The sequence below is a fragment of the Gracilinanus agilis genome, chromosome 2 (genome assembly GCF_016433145.1).
Source record: "Gracilinanus agilis isolate LMUSP501 chromosome 2, AgileGrace, whole genome shotgun sequence".
Taxonomy (NCBI): Eukaryota; Metazoa; Chordata; class Mammalia; order Didelphimorphia; family Didelphidae; genus Gracilinanus; species Gracilinanus agilis.
Window position 1 is genome coordinate 54,231,394 of NC_058131.1, and position 19,616 is coordinate 54,251,009.

At 43.7% G+C, this 19,616-nt stretch overlaps 1 protein-coding gene across 1 annotated transcript in view; it reads right to left on the reverse strand.

The window, feature by feature from the left end:
- Positions 1–9,378: 9,378 nt before the first annotated feature.
- The window catches only part of JPH3 (junctophilin 3), a 150,771-nt gene continuing 140,533 nt past the window's right edge, over positions 9,379–19,616 (reverse strand). Inside the window, exon 5 of the mRNA XM_044659397.1 lies at positions 9,379–9,459. Coding sequence (XP_044515332.1) covers positions 9,379–9,459 — 81 coding nt within the window. The remainder of the gene's footprint in view (positions 9,460–19,616) is intronic.

Below are 19,616 nucleotides of genomic sequence, written 5' to 3' on the forward strand. Positions count from 1 at the left end.
ACAAGTCACTTAAGCCCCATTGTCTAGCCCTTACCCCTCTTCTGCCTTGGAACCAATACTAAGTATCAATTCTAAGATAGAAGGTAAGGATGTGTGTGTGTATATATATACATATATATACACAAAGAAACAAGTATGCGTAAAGTTCTGACTATGTGTCAAGCATTGTACTTAAACATTCACTATTACTAATATCACCTATCATTATTGTTATTAATTTTTATATTCTATCATTTGGAGCTCAACTTATTGGATACAGTGAGATGTTTTTTTTCCCCCCTAAACTCTTACCTTCCATCTTAAAATCAATACTGTATATCCAAGGCAGAAGAGTAGTAAGGACTAGGCAGTGGGGTTAAGTGACTTGCCCAGGGTCACACAGCTAGGAAGCATCTGAGGCCAGATTTGAACCCAGGATCTCCCATTCCCAAGCTTGGGACTCTTAACCACTGTGCAACCTAGCTGCCCTGATGTAATAAATTCTTAATGTTTATTGGGTGACTAATGCAAATGAGCACTCCTGGGTGTGAGGATGGCTTCTAGTATTTCTCAGTTAAAATGTTTATTGCAACCTTCCTTCAGGAAATCCATTTCTTCTAATGCCATTTTGAAAGGGACACTGTCAATCCAGACACAGTCCTTTGAAGATAAATTTGCACATCTTTTCATGTTGAACACTGAAAATTCTCCACGAAGAAAATAATTCCCCGGGAGTTAAGGGCAGTAAATAAATAGCGTGTTGCTCTTCAGGAAAAGATTCAAGTTTCTCAAAATTTTGTGTAATTTATGATATTTATTACCAAAATGGGCAAAATAGTTTCCATTAATCTTGACAGTGTCCCTTTGTCATCTTCCATTACGTGGTTAGATGCAGAATAAGGGGATGATTTAAGCAATTACATTCATTAAAGAAAATTATTTTATTATCATTTTTTTTTAAGTAACCAAGCTATTTCTTTCAGCTAAAAGAAAAGAAAAAAAGGCCGAGGTAACTTTTTTTAGCCACTTCATCAATGAGGAAAAAAAAATCAGAATATATTCAACATTCCCTTTTTTTGTCAATGCACAAAATAATTGCACTGTATCAGCAAACAGTTTACATGCACCAGGGGGGGAAAGAAAAGAGAACAGAACCAGAAAAAAGAAAAATGCAGATTGAGACCGTTTACTTAAGGAGTCACAAAAAGGCATCCATGTAAGGGTTAGTGGTTTCATGTCTAGTGTATGATTGAATTTTCATATGCAGCTCTCCAAAAGGATGATGGGGCTTTTCTTTTTAGATGGGGCTACTTTGGGTGGGCACATGATACAAAGACACTGAGTACAGCTAAATAAATTGTGTTGAGCTTAGCATCCAGGAGGGCACTAGCCAGAAACTCAGGAAGTCTTGGAGGCACCAGAAATAAGAAACCGCCACTAGGGGTCTTAGAGAGAAAGCCCCTGCCTTCAGGGACCACTCTCCTTGGAAGGAGCAGTTGGGAAGTAGCAACTGGCAAATGTATCTGAGGAATCGAATTAGGCAAAGTATTGGTTTGAATCCCCGTACCCATCTTCCTTCATCCCACTGCCCAGGAGGACCCAGCAGTAGGTGAAAGTGCAGGTCACAGCTCTTCTGATTATGGCAGTGACAGTGCTAAACTGGGCAGGTCTCACTTGTAAGGGGGGAATCTGAAGTGAGAAAGCTGACAGTCTAGGCTAGAGAGAGGGAGAGAGGGAGAAGCAGGGCAGGATTCACTAATGCTGGAGGCTCTGGGTTTTGGAGGAGGTCCTTCTGCAGCAAAAACATAGAAGATGGTGTCCATCTACCTTTTGGCATCAGTGATACCCCGCTACTTGTCCTTTTAACGGATAAATGGGGAGTTCTCTGTCAGATGTTTCTATCTTTTCATATAGATTATGAACTATCTGCTCCCCTGAGGCTGACCCTACTTTTGAGAAAAGCCATCCTGGGTGTTCAGAGAATTTACTTTCCAGCCACAAAATATGGGCTCTGTCAGGGAGCATTTATTGAAAGGAGGAATAGTCTAAATAACATCATCCTTAGGAATTTCTGGAGAAAAAATGGTTTTTTCTCAGATTCTAGCAAATGCTGGACATAAGACTGCCTAAAAGGAATCTTTAGTTTTCTCCAATATTATTGATATGGAGAACTAGGACACGGGAGCTTCTCACAAGGAAAGATTAGAATGTCCACAGTGGGGTCAAGGAATGATGCCACCTTCCTATAAAGAAAGAGAAAGCCTCAGGAATGGGGCAGAAGGTGAATTGCCATGATAATAGAAAGAAAAGCGTTTCAAGATATCAGGCTGGAGGGGAGAATATCTAGGGGAAGAGATTGTGTCCCTCAAACAGATCAAGACTCCCCTAGCTGCCTTATAAATTCTAGTCACAATGGAGGTTACAGGAGTTATTGGTGGAGACCCATGTAAGTAGAAAATAATCTCATGAAGAAATATACTTGAAGGAAAAAGCCATGAATCCCTATCTCACTTCAATCCCACAAAGCCCCTGTGTATGAAAGACAAAAACAAAACAAACAAAAAGATTCCAAATTGTTTGTGTCAAGGAGACAAGTTGCTTTTACTCAGCTTCTGAATATGTGGCTAGCAATGAAAATGTTGACTTGAAATGAGAGGCAGTGAATATCAGAAGGGATCTAGCCCCACCATACCCCAACAGTCTTCTCTACAACATGTCAGGTAGTGGTCATCTCTCTCTCCCGGGTGAAGATTTTGAGTCCAGAGTGGGAAATCTACCCCCTTCCAAGGAGAATATTCTACCCCTGACAGAAAGTGACAGAGACTTCAGAGGTCTCACCCGTGTAAGAAACCAATGATAAAGAGTCCTCCAGGCTCTCCTGGAGCTCTTCTGGGAGGAGACTCTCCCTCCTGAAGCAGGCTTTCCCCAATTGGACAAGTCTTCCAAATGGAACAGCTCCAATTATTTAAGTTTTTCCTTTATACCAAGCCTAACTCTGCCCCTGCAATTTTAATCCATTGTTCCAAAGCTCCACAAATTTTTTTCCCCCACGACAACCATATATCTGAAGACAGGTATTAGCTCCCTCATAAGTTTTTCCTTCTTAGGCTTGTTTTGTTCAATAATGGCATGGACTTTAGGACTCTTCCTCCGTCCTCAATGCTTTCCTCCACACTCTGCCTAGCTTTAAAATGTCCTTAAAATATGGCACCCAGAATTGAATACAGTACTCTAGGTGTGGTCTGATCAGGACCAAGGACAGGGAGATCAGCTGCTTTTCAGTACAACCTGAGATCATGGTAGTTCTTCCAGTTGCCATATCTCCTTGAGGACATATCGGCTTGACAGTCCACTCAGTTCTCACTTTTTCTCCAGAATAGGATCACCATTTTGCCAGCAAACAGTAGAAAATAGCCAGAAATGAGGTAGGGATGTAAAGTGGCACCCATTCTCTCCCTTGACCGTTTGTTATCCTGGGTCTGATACCTGATAGCCTGGCCAGAACCTTGCAAGTTAACAGTCATTCAGTAAATGATTGGAGTGCCTTGAATTGAATAAAGCAGAGGCAGCAGTCTTATGTTAAGCAGACTCCTACGGCCAGGGCGCTTTTCCTTGCAAAGTACTGGGTCTGTGCCTGATTACAGGCTCCTCCATCTGCCCACAAAGACTGGCATAGGAAAAACTCAGAACAAAATAATGCCTCTGATGCTGCCAATCTGGTACTAAGCACTGAAACAAACACTATTTGCTCCTCTCAAGCAGGCCCTAATTTTGCAATACAATTGGTCCCTCTCCATAGGCGAGGCATTAAACCATTTATCTATGCAAAAGCCAAATAATCACTTCTGTTGCCAGTGTACCCATCAAGGGATTTTTAACCTGAAAGTCTCCATCAAGCAACAGAATTAACTAACTCCCTAAGATGGCAGGCCATCTTTTTCTCGATATTTTCAGCTGCCAAGTCTTCTCAAAATCCTTCAAACACCTTCCACTTTCTACTCATAAGAACCTTCCCCATCCTTCCTGGATACAAAGCCACAAGGCCAGCTGCTGCTGCTTCTCATCGCCTGTTCTTTCTCATAGCCTACAGATCCTAATATTTTTAGTTTTCCCATCTACTTCCACATCCTTTCCAGGCATGTAGATGGAGAGACCCTGGGGGCCCTGGGTTTTTCAAAAGCATCGCTTAAGTCAAGGCAACTGCACATTCCCACCCCCTCCCACCCACCCACCCTTGCATCATTTAAGGCAGACTTAGCAATGCTGCTCAGGACTTTTCTATATATTTATGTCAAAGGATTCATTTTATTTACTCTTTAATTCTAGGTAACATCTAGGTCACACACTGAGCCAGAGGTGAGGCAATATTACTAACACCTTAAGCTAATATTTCTTGAATAGGTCAACATTCCAGCCATTAACTGGCTTTTTGACTCCATACACATAAGTGTTATTAACTGAATAAAAAGCAAATTCTTGCCCCCCAGCCCCTACCCGGGGAGTAATTGCTAAATATTAATATTATATATAAGAATTACTCTATCTCAGCTTTTTAACCTAGGAGAGTCTAGGGGGTAGGGGAAATTTTAATTTGAATTATTTTAATTTTGTTATTAATTAAATTTAAAAATTAAAAATTTTTCTCTAACCTTTGGTTTTCTTTGTAGTGCTGTTTTATTGGAGGCATCTAAAAGTGTTTTATTCTGAGATGGGGTCCATAGATTTCACCAGACTACCCAAAGGGTCTAGAACACAAAAAAGATTAAGAACCCCTAATCTATCTTAACTCGGTATGATGGAAATGCTGGTATTTGTTTCTTCTCCACTGTATCAAGTAGTTGGTTAAAGTTAGTGGAGCAGATATTTTTGCACAACTTTAGAGAGGCACCTTTCCCTTATTTTCCCTGAACTAAAGAAAAGTAGAAATATTGGAAGACATTCTCTTCAAAAGTTAAAGAAATGGGATTTAACCTAGGAAAGAAAATACAAATTATTGCACAAAGGATGATAACCTTTAGTTCCATCTGTGCTTAAAGGCAGAACAGGAAGAAACAAGCTAGACATGTGTGTACCACAAAGACATTTCAAATTAGAGATGGGGAAACACAATTAGGAGAAAAATAGCAAAATGGTCACCAAAGGAGAGCTCTCTTCTGATGAGCCACCTCCGATGGCTTAGGTATTATATTATTGGAAGATAGGAGATGAACTAGCAGAAAGGTTTTTTTTTCTTGTCCCTTTCATTTTTACAAGGACAAAAGCTTTACTTGAAGTATAACACATTAGCTCATGTTTTATGGAAATTATTTTTCAAAATCAAATGACAGACAACTCCAGCCCATGGATCTCCTGCAAGATAGCTATCTGCCCACTGCAACCAATCCAAAATGGGAGCTCTGGTTGGACATTTCCAACACAGGGTGGCCTATCATTTATTTTGGCATCACAAGCCAAAGGACCAAAAATCTGGAGTCTAGAATTGAGTTATAGGCCTCTTGTCTTGTGATTTTTATCAAATGACTCTTCCAGTGGCTATGGGTAATCTCAGTGAATTAGCTTGAGTCTAATCATATCATGCCAGGGAAGTTTTGACTCACAAAACAAAACAGAGAATGTTGGCATTTCTTTGAGAGGGATAAGGGTCACTTTAGAAAAATCAGTTCAGCAAGCCCTTGTGTTTCTGGGATTTTTCCCCCTTAGTGATTTGTTGAAATGTATTTGTTCTCAGTTCTTGGGAGCCACACTGACCTCTTGTCTGGCTGCTAGCCTTGCTGGTCTATAATCTTCATTTTACATACATCACACCATTCATGCCATCTTGGCTCATGACTGTAGAACATGAGTCCAAGAGAATGAATGGATGAGGAGCATTTTCTAGGTATTCAACTATTCAAACATTTCCTATGCAGGAAATCAAATTCAAAAGGCACAAATAAACCTGAAATTACAAATTATGAAAATCCTCAAGTTTTAGAGGTAAGAAAAATAGATAAACTGAGGCACAGATAAGTCAAACAACTCAACTAATAATTCCTATAGGAAACCCCTTTTAAAAGTGAATCCTTTCCGAGGTCCTCCTTTTTTGTCATTTCACCAGACTCATTTCCAAGTTATCTTTTTTTATATATTTGGACTAACCCACGGTCAGTCAAGGGTCGGGCTTAGCTAAGTGGAAAGAGAATAACAAAATGACCAACACAAAAATGCTTTGTTTTCAAGATGATGATTAGGGTTGCTGATTTTCCAAGTTTCCTTCTATGTGCTCTTTCCAAAACAAAACAATCCTTTTCCCCTTTAAACTCTGATTGAAATACGTGATCTAGAGAACCATGTTTCAAAGCCTGGCTCCACTCCTAGAGTTGATTGGATGGCCTCTCAGGAGAGTCCTTTTAACTTTTCCGTGCCTTAGCTTTCACATTTGCAGCACAGGGACAACGGCACCTTTCTTACAGGATTGCTTTGGGTAGTAATTAGAATTTTTTAAATGCTTTGGGCCACTGGGAGCTAGCTGCTGGCGTAGAGCTCTTCCATGTCACGCCGCCCACCCAGTAACTCTCGTTTACCTTCCTCTGGTGAGAGAAGCATGTGTTTACTCAGGCAAGAGATGGAGAGAAGCAGGTTGGACAGACATTGGCGGAGGGAAAGCGATGAGCGATGTAGCTGTCAGGGAAATCTGAGACTCTGGGCAAGGTGTGACAAGCAGGTGCTACCTTAAAGTGTTCAACCTGCAATGATTAATCAACTCATCCTCACTTTTAATCACATTGTTTTGGAAACCAATTAAAGCTACTCTTCAGGAGTCTTTCAGAGCCAGGCAGAAATGCTTTGCAGCCTCCGTCTGAGTCAGCTCTTTCAGTCATTTTGGAATGAGAGGAAATGGTACAGTCTAGTGAGTAGAATGACCCCAAAACCAAAGCCCTGGGGTAGTCATTGGGTGTCCGCAATTTAATTCACTGGCAGCCAGGAAAGGTGGTAATGGAAAACAGTCAGTCACCAGTGTGAAGTCCCTAGGCATGAAACCACTAGTTCTTGTATTGAATGATAGGCATTTTTGTGCTGTCGCTTTTTTATACATATCTAAATATTGTATGGTGTTTGCATGTAAATATGTAACCTGCATTGGTAGGTACCATTTGGTGGCATGCAGTTACTGGAATGTACAAAAGAAGTCTCGATAATCTTTACAAAGAGTTGCAAACAGAATTACAAAACACATATCCCAGCATGTATGATTCTCAGAGCTGCAAGTAACAAGAATCTTTATTTGGTTCACTCCAGGTTCTGCAGCAACCACTCGATATTAAAAAAGAGGAACAGAAAATTAAGATGTACAAAAGATGTAATATCCCTTTAGAAAGCAAATTGTCAGAAATGTATCTGTATTACTGATCCTCTCTCCTCCTGTGTCCCCTCCCTTCTTCCCCTCCCCCCCAAAAGACCCTCCGACTAAACAAAACCGTGAGAAGGATGGTGTACGTGTGCGAGTGGGTGGGGGTGTGTGTGTGAGTGTGTAAGGAAAAGAACTAAACTTAAATGGAACATGCTCTAATCTTTAGTTTATTTCTGGTTAAAAATATAGCAATCCAGTGCAGTGTAATAAAGAAATCTGCTTAAAACAGAGCAGAAAAACAGCTAAAGAGAAGCAAAGCAGAGTCCGGAAGTCTGGGCTGTACCCAACAACGCTGTACGTGGAATCCTTTGCAAAGGGATTTCCCCAATGTGAAACTGAGGTGTTTGTCTATGGATCTGTCCACACTCAATAGAGACACTTACACACATACACGCACGGGCATGTCAAGGTGTTATCGCTAAGAACTACTGATCCGAGAGGGACAGTCAGACACGGGGGGCTGGCCTGTGATTTTGGTCAGATCGTGGAGCCACGCTGGCAGAGTAGGCAGAAACACACTGTACCTCCTGCTCTGACTGAAACAACACTCGGGTTGTAGGTTTTGGCTTTCTTTTCTTTTTTTTCTTTTTTTTGGGGGGTGGGGGTGACGGGGGGGGGATAGTTTAGTTTTTCTGGTTGTTTTTTTTAATGAACTCGAGAATTGTTTTTGTTTTTTTGAGCCACTGAATTTTAGAACACGATCCTGTTATTGGGACCCGAACAGCTTCAGAACAGGGATAGTGCATCTTTAATGTCTATGCATATCTACCAGTGGGGAAATCAAGGCAGGCATTATTACAAAGATGGTAAAACCAATGAACTTAAGTAACATTTATCGTAGAAAACAATACATCCTTAAGGGGCTGTCATTACCAATGATGGCGTACAAGGGACATGTTGGAAGCCTGAATATACATCCTGCATACAAAGTGCAAAAATACCACATGCTCTGAGCCCAAGCATGATGTCAGAAACTGTCCATGACAAGATGTACCAGACACACCGAATGCATTCCTTTTTCTGAATAACAGCCCTGGTTTCCCATCTAGACACTCCAGTCTGGACCTGAATACAACTCCTGGACCACCGGGAGCATGGTTTCCCCTAGAAGCTGGTGTGTGGGTGACAAGGAAGCAAGGGAAAACACCTGGATTAGGGAATTTTATGCCAAATTAAAAAAAATTTAACCACTGGTCCAGATGTGTCTGTACACATCTGTGTTTGGTTAAAACCCAAAGTATGAGTTAGGGTCAGGGACTTGGCTTACTCAACAGGGCAGCACTGGAAAATGGCAAGATTAATTAATTTAGATGGGTGGAAAAGGGGAAGATGTTCCTCCCCTCACCCCTGAATAGATCTATGTGCCCGTTTAAAGACAATAAAAAAAAAAGGGCTGGCTTCCCTACCCATTGGGAAAAGACAGCTTCTGTTCCCTGTGCTCTATTCCCATCAATGCTTGTTACCAGGATCTCTCAGAGCTGAGAGTGAAAAGAAAGTATGAACTGCCTTTCTTTCCATTTTCCCAACACTGACCCTGGTGTCTCGAGTTGCTTCCTTCTCCTTGCTTGCTCCAGTTCAAAATAAGACATTCCTCTGGGACTTTGCCTTTCAGCCGCCGCTTCTTTCCCTCCACCTCCTGGCAGCAGCTCGTCGTCCTTGTTGTGACGGTGACGATGATGACAAAGGTGATTTGATTTTTTTGCTGTTGATTTCCCGAGATTCCTTCTCTTCTCCTTCCGTGTCTAGCTGGGAGGGCTGGTGTGTCGGCCACCTTCTGCCATGCCACACAGCATAGTGTTATACAAGCAAAGAATTTTGGCTAAAATCCAAAAAACATTACCCAGAAAAAAAGGCAAACTGTGAGTGATACCCAATCATGTTGTTCTTCTGTGAAAAGACTTGGAAGTTGTTGGACAGTCAAGAGTTATGCTCGTTCCCTTTTGTGTTGGGTTTTCCTTTCCCTTCCCCCATCCATACGTAGAACTGTTATTTTTGCTAAGACAATCTCATTAGATGAAAAAGTTAATAAACAAAATGGCGACTCCAATGTTTAGCAAGATCACCATGACTACCAGAATAGGAGCTGAGCCCTGGAACAGAGAGAAAGAAAGAGAGAGAGAGAGAAGGAGAGGTGAATTGTATAGACATGATAAATGCATAACTTACTCTTTAATTGGACAAACTTTACTTTCCCATAAACCAAACCATCAGGAATTAAAAGGTGAGGGAGGCAAGAGACTGCTAATTAATAGTTTAGAGACCAATGGGATTAAAGGTACAGAGTTACTCACTAGAAGACAAAGGACCAGAAAAATCAGGTGGAATCAGGTTGGCACGTGCCCCATTCTCTAATTGGGACTATCAGAGGCTGATTTACAAATAAGGTATAGAGCAATATTGGCTTTTCCTCATTTTCTACCTGAAATGATGGATTGCAGAATTTCTTACAGCCTTCATAGCCTGAACCTGAACTTCTGGCTACCCCTTGGGAAATAAAAGTCACCATGGTGGAGGTCCTTATTAGTGGCCAATTCAGAATGATCCATGTTGTCCATGCTGTCCCCCATTCTAGAAGACCTCACCTTCTACAACGGTTGGCAACCTTTTTGGCCAGGAGAGCCTTAAACACCTGCAGAAGAAGGAGGATAGAGGTGGAAGGCACTGGAATATGGGGCGGGGGCTGAAGGGCCCCCTGGGGCACATCCTGGAGCTCTGCCCCGACTGGCCCGTCAGGAGGTGGAGCCAGGTATGGCTCGAGAGCCATACATTGCCAACCCCTGTTCTAGGAGGTCTTGAACCCTTGAAATTTAAAGCCACACAGCCCTGCACAAATAAAGAATCTTTGGGGCAGCTGGGTGGTTCAGTGGATTGAGAGCCAAGCCTAGAGACAGGAGATCCTAGGTTCAAATGTAGCCTCAGACACTTCTTAGCTGTGTGACCCTAGGCAAGTCACTTAACCCCCATTGCTTAGCCCTTACTGTTCTTCTGCCTTGGAACCAATATATACAGTATTGATTCTAAGACGGTAGGTAAGAGTTTAAAAAAAAAAGAAAGAATCTTGCTTCCTCAAGATCATACACAAACTCCTTTCCCATATAAAGCATCTTCCCATTGATGCACTTTGCAGGCTTGGAGGCTAATTGCTGGGCACTGCTCATCTACTCTTCTCTCCTGCTATTCAGAAGCCAAAGATGGGGGCAGCTAGGTGACTCAGTAGACAGAGAACCAGGAGTAGAGAGGAGAGGTCCTGTGTTCAAAGCTGGCCTCAGATACCTCCTAGCTGTGTCACTCTTGAGCAAGTCAATGCTTGTTACTAGGGTCTCAGTTGCCTAGCCTTTACCACTCTTCTGCCTTGGAACTAATACTTAGTATAGATTCTGAAACAGAAGATAAAGGTTTTTTGAAAAGCCCTGGATAAAGCTGGATTTAGAGTCAGGAAGACCCCAAGTCAGATCCTATCTCAGACTCTTCCTGTGTGACCCTAGTAGGCAAGTCACTTCATCTTGGCCTACCTCAGTTTCCTCTTCTGTCAAATGGGGATAACAGCATCTACCTCACAGGGCTATTATGAGCATCAAATGAGATAATACGCAATAATAGAAGCCAATATTTATGTAGCACTAGAAAGCATGCAAATCTCTTTGCAAATAGTCTCTGATTTGATCCTCACAGCAAGGCTGGGAGGTAGTTGCCATCATCATCCCCATTTTACATTTGAGGAAACTGAGGCATGTGGGTGACTTGCTTAAGGTCAGACAGTAAGTGTCAGAGGCAGGATTTGAAATTAGGTTTTCAAGGCTACAGATCTGGGGCTTTATCCATGGCAGTGAATCCACTGAGTTCAAATCTGGTCTCAGACATGTACTAACTGTGGCCCTGGGCAAGCCACTTCACCATCATCTGTCTCAGTTTCCTCATCTGTAAAATGAGGTTGGTATTAGTACCTACCTCTCAGCATAGATCCTTTTTGTAAAGAGATTTGTAAACCTTAAAGCACTATGTAAATGATGGCTATTATTAGAGCTTTGCAAACCTTAAAATGTCAAACTAAGCTAGAGTCATAGTGGTCTTCTCTCACTGGACTTTTTGGCATTTCCCCCTTGAGCTTCTTCCCTGAGACCTGGCTTGCTGATTTTCTGATGCTATCATCCAAACCATCAGCCCTTGGCACAGGATCAGTTGGTCTCTGGGGCCACATTTCCAATCCTCTCTTTATCATGGCCTCCTCCAGCCCTGGGATGTCTAATAGCAGCTTCTCCTCATCCACATTTGCTGTTGTTGGGCAAAATTTGTCTGAAACCAATCAGTGTCACTGCCGCACCTTGGTGTGATGGGAAACCTGCAGTGAGATTCCTCAGAAACCGCAGCAGCACACACACGCCAGCCCCTCTAGCCAGCCTGGTCGGCAGAGTGGACTGCATTGGACAGGAATGCTAACGACAGAGGGGATGGGGGAGGAGGAGGAGGAGATGGAGGGAAAGGCAGAGCCAGGATGCTCTCAGGCTCAGGAGCCCCTGCCCACTCTTCCCAGAAGAAGTCTGGATGAGGGACCCACCATGTGAACTCAGGCTAGAGGTTTCCTCAGGAAACACAGTTGCTAGATCGGGAGGGGAGAAGGGCCCAGCCTGGCATCCTAGGACCAAGTTTTCAGGATGGTGTGCAGAAGCCACTCTTCCCTGGAAGAGACTGACCCCCATATCTCCTTGAATCAAAACCAGGAGAGCTGAATGTGTGCAGGATGCAGCAAAGAACAGACACACCCTGGGCTAGCTGCAGCCCTGGTTTCCGTGTGCAGGGATTGGGAGAATCCTGACTATTCCTTCCACTTCCTTTCCCAGCTCTGTAGATAAGAGGAGGTAAACTGAGGCACAGCGACCTATTCTGCTGAATTTCTATTTTAGCTAAGGGTTTGGGACATTGTTTTTAACTGTTCTGTTTTAAACAGATTATTTATTTTTACAAAATTATACTGGTTTTATATATTATATATACATTTTCTTTTAACCAGACATAAAGGAAAGATTAGAGCATGCTCTAAATTGAGCCCGAATCTGCAAGGCCAAGGCTCTGAGATGTGCAGTAGAGGTACAAGCCAAGAGGCAAGTGGTATGTATTATTATATCTCATCAGGTGTGAGGGGGGCACAAGAAGCTCCTAGACTAGTACCAGGTTTCTTCTGCCCAGAGCCTGGAGCATGATGAGAACCATTCTAGTATCACTATACCCAGCTTAGCCTAGAGGGGATCAGGAATCTCCCAGTCTGGTGCTACATCCCTTCTGCCTAGAGCCTGGAGACTGATGAGAACCATTCTAGGTATTGCTATACCCAACTTAGACTAGAGGGGATCAGGAGTCCCCTATTCTGGTCCTAAATCTTCTGCCTGGAGCCTAACAAGAACCATTCTAGGTATCACTATACCCAGCTTAGACTAGAGGAGATCAGGAATCTCCCAGTCTGGTGCTAGATCTCCTGCCCAGAGCCTGGAGACTGATGAGAACCATTCTAGGTATCGCTATAGCCACCTACACTGGAGGAGATCAGGAGTCTCAGTGTGGTACTGGGTCTCTTCTGCCTAGAGCCTGATGAGAAACGTTCTAGGTATCGCTATAGCTACCTACACTGGAGGAGATCAGGGGTCTCAGTGTGGTACTGGGTCTCTTCTGCCTAGAGCCTGATGAGAAACGTTCTAGGTATCGCTATACCCAGCTTAGACTAGAGGGGATCAGGAGTCCCCTATTCTGGTCCTAAATCTTCTGCCTGGAGCCTGACAAGAAACCTTGCAGGTATCACTATAGCCAGCCTACACTGGAGGGGATCAGAAGCCTCCCAGGCTGGTGCTAGGTCTTTTCTGCCCAGAGTCTGGGACCTGATGAGAACCATTCTAGGTATCATCATACCCAGCTTAGACTAGAGGGGAGCAGGAATCTGGTGCTAGATCTCTTCTGCTCAAGCCCTAGGGCACGAGCTCTGCGGCAGAGGCTGTGTAGCTGGGCAGCATTTTCCATCTGTCGCTGTCTCATCCCTCAGATCTATTTTAAAGAAGCCTCCACACTGTTCATATTTCCTCCTCTGGAGCTCACTGACTCAGTTCACTTGGGGCACGGGGTGGGGGGTGGGGGGCTAAGCAGAATGGAGGCAAGGAAGCGGGGAGGGCGGGAGGTGGGGAGAGCCTTCTCCCAAGCCTTGGAGCTTGTAGGAAAGGCTTATGTGGTCGCATAGCAACAAGGTCAGGGGAGCCAACCACATGGCAGGATTTCTCTGGCGCTCTCCCAGCAGCCAGGTAGCTGCCCCGGATTGGTATATGTGGCTCTGGCTGCTTGCGTTCCAGGACCCTTTTGAAGCTTCTGATTATCCAACCCTTTTCCCTGCCCTGCAACCTTTTGGGCTGAAACCACTCGGCAATTCTGTACCTTCTGGTCTGAGCTGTCTGGTCTATGCCTGCATTGGGCTCCCAAAGGCGGAAGCGCACTGCCCCCAGGCAGCTGCTCCAGCCCTGTTCATCCTGAGGGTGAAAGCTGACCCACCCACCCTGGGGGGATAGGAGCCTGCCTGAGGAAAGGGAATGGCCCTCCACCCCCTCCTGGGCCCTCCTGGGCCCTCCTGACTGGGACCCTAAATCTAGAGCTGGAAGGAGCCTGGGAGCCATCTCAGAGAATCTGTTCGCTGTCCAGGTGCTGAAATCCAGGGAGACTGAAGGGAAGCCCTGGGGAAGGGGGGGGGGGTGACCTTGCACAAACAAGGTCATGTTGTCCTAAAGGACTCTCTACAAATGTCAGCCATTAGACTGGGGATTCTGGAACCCAGGGAGTGGGATTTGTCCAAGACCACACAGAGGGAGAATTGGAAGTTCAGGACCTTCGGCTCCTGGGTTAGCGCTCTCTCCCCATTCCACTAATACAAAAGCAGCACTTAATTACTTGGACAGGGCAGTGGGTGGCAGGGACCCCTGAGTCTACTGGAGGCTTTTCTGAATAACTGATTGCATTTAAATGGGGGGGGGGGAGTTCTGCTTAGTACATACAGCTAGAGCTGTGTGGCTCCAAGAAAGTCACTTAAATGCTCTCCTCTCCAATTTTTGCTTCCCTAAAATAGGGACACTAAGAGCATTTGAACTTCATTTCCCCTGCTACTCTCCCTTTGTGTGTTGTCTTCCCCTATTAGAATTTAAGTTACTTGAAGGCAGAGATTGTTGAGAGACAGGGAGGTGTCCCAGTACATGGAGCACTGGCTCTGGAGTCCAGAAGATCTGTGTTCCAGTCGAGCCTCAGATACTTAATAGCTGTGTGACTTTGGGCAAATCTTTTAACCTTTGTCTTCGGTTTTGCCATTTGTAAAATGAGAATAAAGATAGTACCTACTCCCAGGGTTATTGCGAAGATTAAATGAGATAATATTTGTCTGTCGGCCATGGGTGGGGGGAATGCGGGGGGTGAAGGGGAAAGTAGAAGCATGAATCAGGTAACCATGTTAAAAATGAATATTAATAAATGTTTAAAATTTTAAAAAAATGAGATAATATTTGTAAAGTGCCTGATACACTGACTTAATACATGTTTGTTTCCTTCCTTTTAGTATTTGTATCTTCCACTCTTAGTATAGTATCTGGCACATGGTATGTGCTTAATAAAGTCTTTACCATTCATCATTTATATTCATTCATCAAACGAGATAATGGATATAAAGTACTTCGTACATATTATGCTGCTAGATAAATGTCACCTGAGATAATATCTGTAAATATGGCCTCAGACACTTCCTAGCTGTGTGATCTTAGGCAAGTCACTTAATCCCATATGCCTAGCCCTTATCTCCCAGTCTTAGACTTGCTACAAAGTTTTTTAATAGATAATATCTATAAAACATTTAGCACAGTGCTTGGCAACTTCTCCATTATATTCATACATTTTTTTTCACTCCTTGACAGGAATCTCCTAAAATACAAATTCCCTTTTTTTATTTCGGTGGTGCTTTTGTATCCCCTAATTAGGAAGCTCTCTATTCCAAGACAGGTCTTAAAGCCCCCATTCCCCTCCCTGACATCATTAATAACAATTCCATAAAAGGGAGGCTGTTATTCTCAATTAATGGGTGAGAAAACTCAGATTGTGAGGGGGTGATTTGCTCAAGGTGACATGGTAAGAAAGAAAGCTAGGAATTGCAGGTAGCCTGCTTCCAAGAAGTTAGTGCTAACTGTCAAAGAAGGGAGATGTTTTTCATTCTATCTTCATCCACAACAGTTGCCAGAGATCTCCAAACTATCTGGAGAAACAGGTTCACTGCTAAGTAGAAGTGTGGTGGGCACTAGGGTCCCCCACTACACCCCAAATTCCTAGAAGAACCAAAGGTCAAAGATTACGTGAGGAATTCACCTTGTAGGACTGGCAGCTGAACACACATAGGATCCTCTGCCTCTAAACTTTGGATGTATTTACACTAGCCTTAAGATAAGGGTCTGAGCATGAGGGGGATACCTCTTATTTACATCCCAAACATATTAGACTTCTCCAGATAACTTCCCTACCTTTATGATCCCTCCATCTCAAACATCACTTATGATCTCAAAAATCCCTAGGTTTATCAAGATGGATAACTTACCCACTTTTATGATCAGGATGTCACAAACGATGTATGTTTATGTTTAAGCTCTCAGACCCAAAGGCACCTATTCTGTTACTATTCTCCCTTGATTGTCCCACTTGTTTTTTTCCCATTGTTCATCCCACTCCCCATCCTTCCTTTCCAAATCACTTAGACTCCATGCCTTTAGGATATAAAAATCCTGAACTTTTCTCAGTTCAGGGAGGCAGTAGGTCCTACATGCTACCTCCTGACCATTCAGCCTAAATAAATCTATCTTTAAAGGGTTTCCACTGGAGTCTGTCATTCTTGAAAAGGCACTCTCTCTGGACCAAGGGTTAATCTCCAGCCCCCCACAACATAGTACCTGAAATCTCTTGGTTTTTCATCCAGTCTTGATCTCTCTAAATTAATCATACATAAGAAGTGTCTGGAAGGCTGCAAGGGATTGAGAGATATACTTGGAGATGGGAAGAATCCTGTTACACTCAATAGCCATGGGACCCACTGGGCTAGACATTCAGCCTCTGTTTCCTTATCCACAAAATGGGGAGAATAATATCAGCAAGATTATGGTGATGTGCAAATGAGATAATGTCTATAGAGAAATTTTAAAGCAATAAATTGCAAGCAGTTGTTGTTCTGACTTGACTGGTTACAGCAGTGTAACCCAATGGCTACCTAGCACAGCTGGGCCTTTTCTGGAGGGGCCGTGGAGGGGCCATGGTGGTTTTCAAAGCACTGGCAATGTTCCACACCAAAGTCACTATCTAGCATTACGATGAGCACCTGGCCTCTTCCCAACCCCAAAGACAATCAACATGTGTTGTTCAATCGATTCTGATTCTATGTGAGCCCATTTGGGGTTTTCTTGCAAATATAGGGGAGTGGTTTGCCATTTCCTTCTCCAGCTCATTTTACAGATGAGGAAACTGAGCAAACAGGGTTCTTCTCAAAAGGAGACTTGAGGTCTGGGTGACAGGAGGCTTCAGACACCCAAGCCAAATCCTCAGACTCTAGGGGCAGAGACATTGAGAGCAAAAATGATTTCTCCCATCATCAGGAGGCCATTGAATGGATCTGGGATTGTAAAGTCATTTAGCTTCCTCATAAAGTAGGGGCTAAGGTAGAAATGGGTAGAGCCCTGATGGACCTGTGGCTGTGCTTACCCTCTTCTTCTAAATCATCCCCTCATCTGATACTTTCTGGTTTTCCAGAGAGTGATAATATCCACATAGACCATCCTTTCCTAGGGAATTCCATGTGAATAGAGCTGATTTCTGTTCTTGAACTGGTATTGTACATGTCTGCAGAGGACCAGGCAGCAAAATCAGTGTTTCTAGCTTCCTCCTACCTGTGGCCAACTTCAAGCAGACCAGGTAGGTGTTTCAGTGGACAGAGTAATGTACTTGGAGTCAGGAAGACCCAAGTCCTGCCTAAGTCACTTTACTAGCTCAGTGAACCTGGACAAAGCAATCAATCTTGCTCAGCCTCAGTTTCCTCTGCTATAAAATGGGGATAATAAGTAAACCTACCTCCCCAAGTTGGGGTGAGGATCAAATGAGATATTTTTAAAGCACTTTGCAAACCTTAAAACTCTATATAACTTCTGGCTATTACTATCACCCCAGAAAACCCGTTGTCAGATTGCCCTAGGCTTACTCAATAATAACAACAAAAGAATAATAACTAACATTTATATAGTCTTTACCACATGCTAAGAACTTTACAATTATCTAACTTGAGCCTTGCAGCAACTCTGGGAGTTAGGTGCTATTACTATTTCCATTATATGGTGGGGGGAAACTGAGGCATTTACATGACTTGCTATGAGTCACATGGCTAGTATCTAAGGCTTGATTTGAACTTAGGTCTTACTGAATCTGGGCCCAGCATTCTATCTGCTATGCCACCTAGTTGCCTAAGAGATGTGCTGATCATTTGGCTGACTTGAGAAATTATTTTAGAGAGGCTGTTAGACTGAATAGATGGGAATGGGCTTTCCAATCAGTTCGATACTAGGAGCTAGGACAGGACAAAGATGTCGATCTCAACCCCTGTCACCCCATGTTCTCTGGAAATGGGAACCTTTTCAGGTCTCATGCAAAGTGTGCTGGAGAAAATCATGTCACTCATTCTATCACCAAAAGCCTGGCTGGGTGGGATTTGGTTTTTTTTTTAAACCCTTAACTTCTGTGGATTGGCTCCTAGGTGGAAGAGTGGTAAGGGTGGGCAATGGGGGTCAAGTGACTTGCCCAGGGTCACAGCTGGGAAGTGTCTGAGGCCAGATTTGAACAGAGGACCCCCCTGGGTGGGATTTGTAATCAAATCTATGACAAAATTGTATTCTGTAATGAAATGGAGCTGCCGGGGACCATTCGCCCCGGGATGGAAGCACACATGAGCCTAATGTGTTGATGACATAACAAGGTTGTTCCTTTGTTGACTGTGTCATGGAAACTGCCTAGGAGAATTCCTTGGGGGCCCACCAAGTACTATTCCCCAGGGTTCCATTCAGCAAAAGAGTGAAAAAGAAAACGATTGAGCCACAACACAGTCAAAGCTCTGAAAGCCCCTCTTCTCACTAGAGCCTGGGAATGCAGTTCTGCCGCTGACCCCCCTGGGCACTCATTTCATGCTTTCATGTAGAATCAGTGGTTATCCCCATCTCACGCCTGGGAAAACCAAGGCACAGAGGGAGGCGAGGGTAGGCTTCTTTCAGCCTGACCTGCCTGTCAGCTGCAGAGCTCACGAGCAGGGTCTAAGGTCTAGTTCTCGGTGACAATGCTCCCTGGGGGGAAACCTGGCCTGGCTCAGGAAAGTGATTTGTCCGCTGACAAGGAAAGGCTGTCGGAACTGCACGTGACTGCAGTGGGATTGTGAGGGGAGGGAAGGTACCTGGACGGACCCCCTGATGGAAGGCTCCAGCCCCAGCCTTCTTTATGAGGACAAAGATAAAGGTCGCTGCAGAGATGGACGGGCTGCTGTGACTGGGAAGTCTGTTTACTTGAGTTTGTCTTATGCAAAGATACACACACAGACGTGTATCTCATATTCCAGGAAAGGCGCATGCCTCTAGTCTGTGAATTTTGGACTGTATACAAATGGAGAGATTTTGAAATAAGAGTATGACAAAACTCTGCTTTATAATGAAACAGGGCTGCTGGACCCCGTTTTTAATTTTATTCACCTATGATGAGAGGAATTTATTAGACCACGGATCCCAAATTTCAGCATTCAGCTTAGAGATCAGAACCTAATCGTAAAGAAGATGCAGAGATGCAATCATCATGTCACTATCATCATCCTCTCAGACTATTTCCTTATCTGTAAAAATGGGGATAATAGGACCACCTACATCCCTGCATGGTTGTGAAAAATAAATGAAATAACTTATCTATCTGTCTTTTAAAAAATGTTTCCTTGGGGACAACCAGGTGGCTCAGTGGATAGAGATGGGAGATCCTGGGTTCGAATCTGGTCTCAGATTCTTCCTGGCTATGTGACCCTGGGCAAGTCACTTACTCCTCATTGCCTAGCCCTTACCACTCTTCTGCCATGGAACCAATATACAGTGTATTGATTCTAAGACAGAAGGGAAATGTTTGAAAAAAAAGTTGCTTCCTCTTCTCAACCAGTACATGCCAACTGAGCCATCTGAATAGGTAT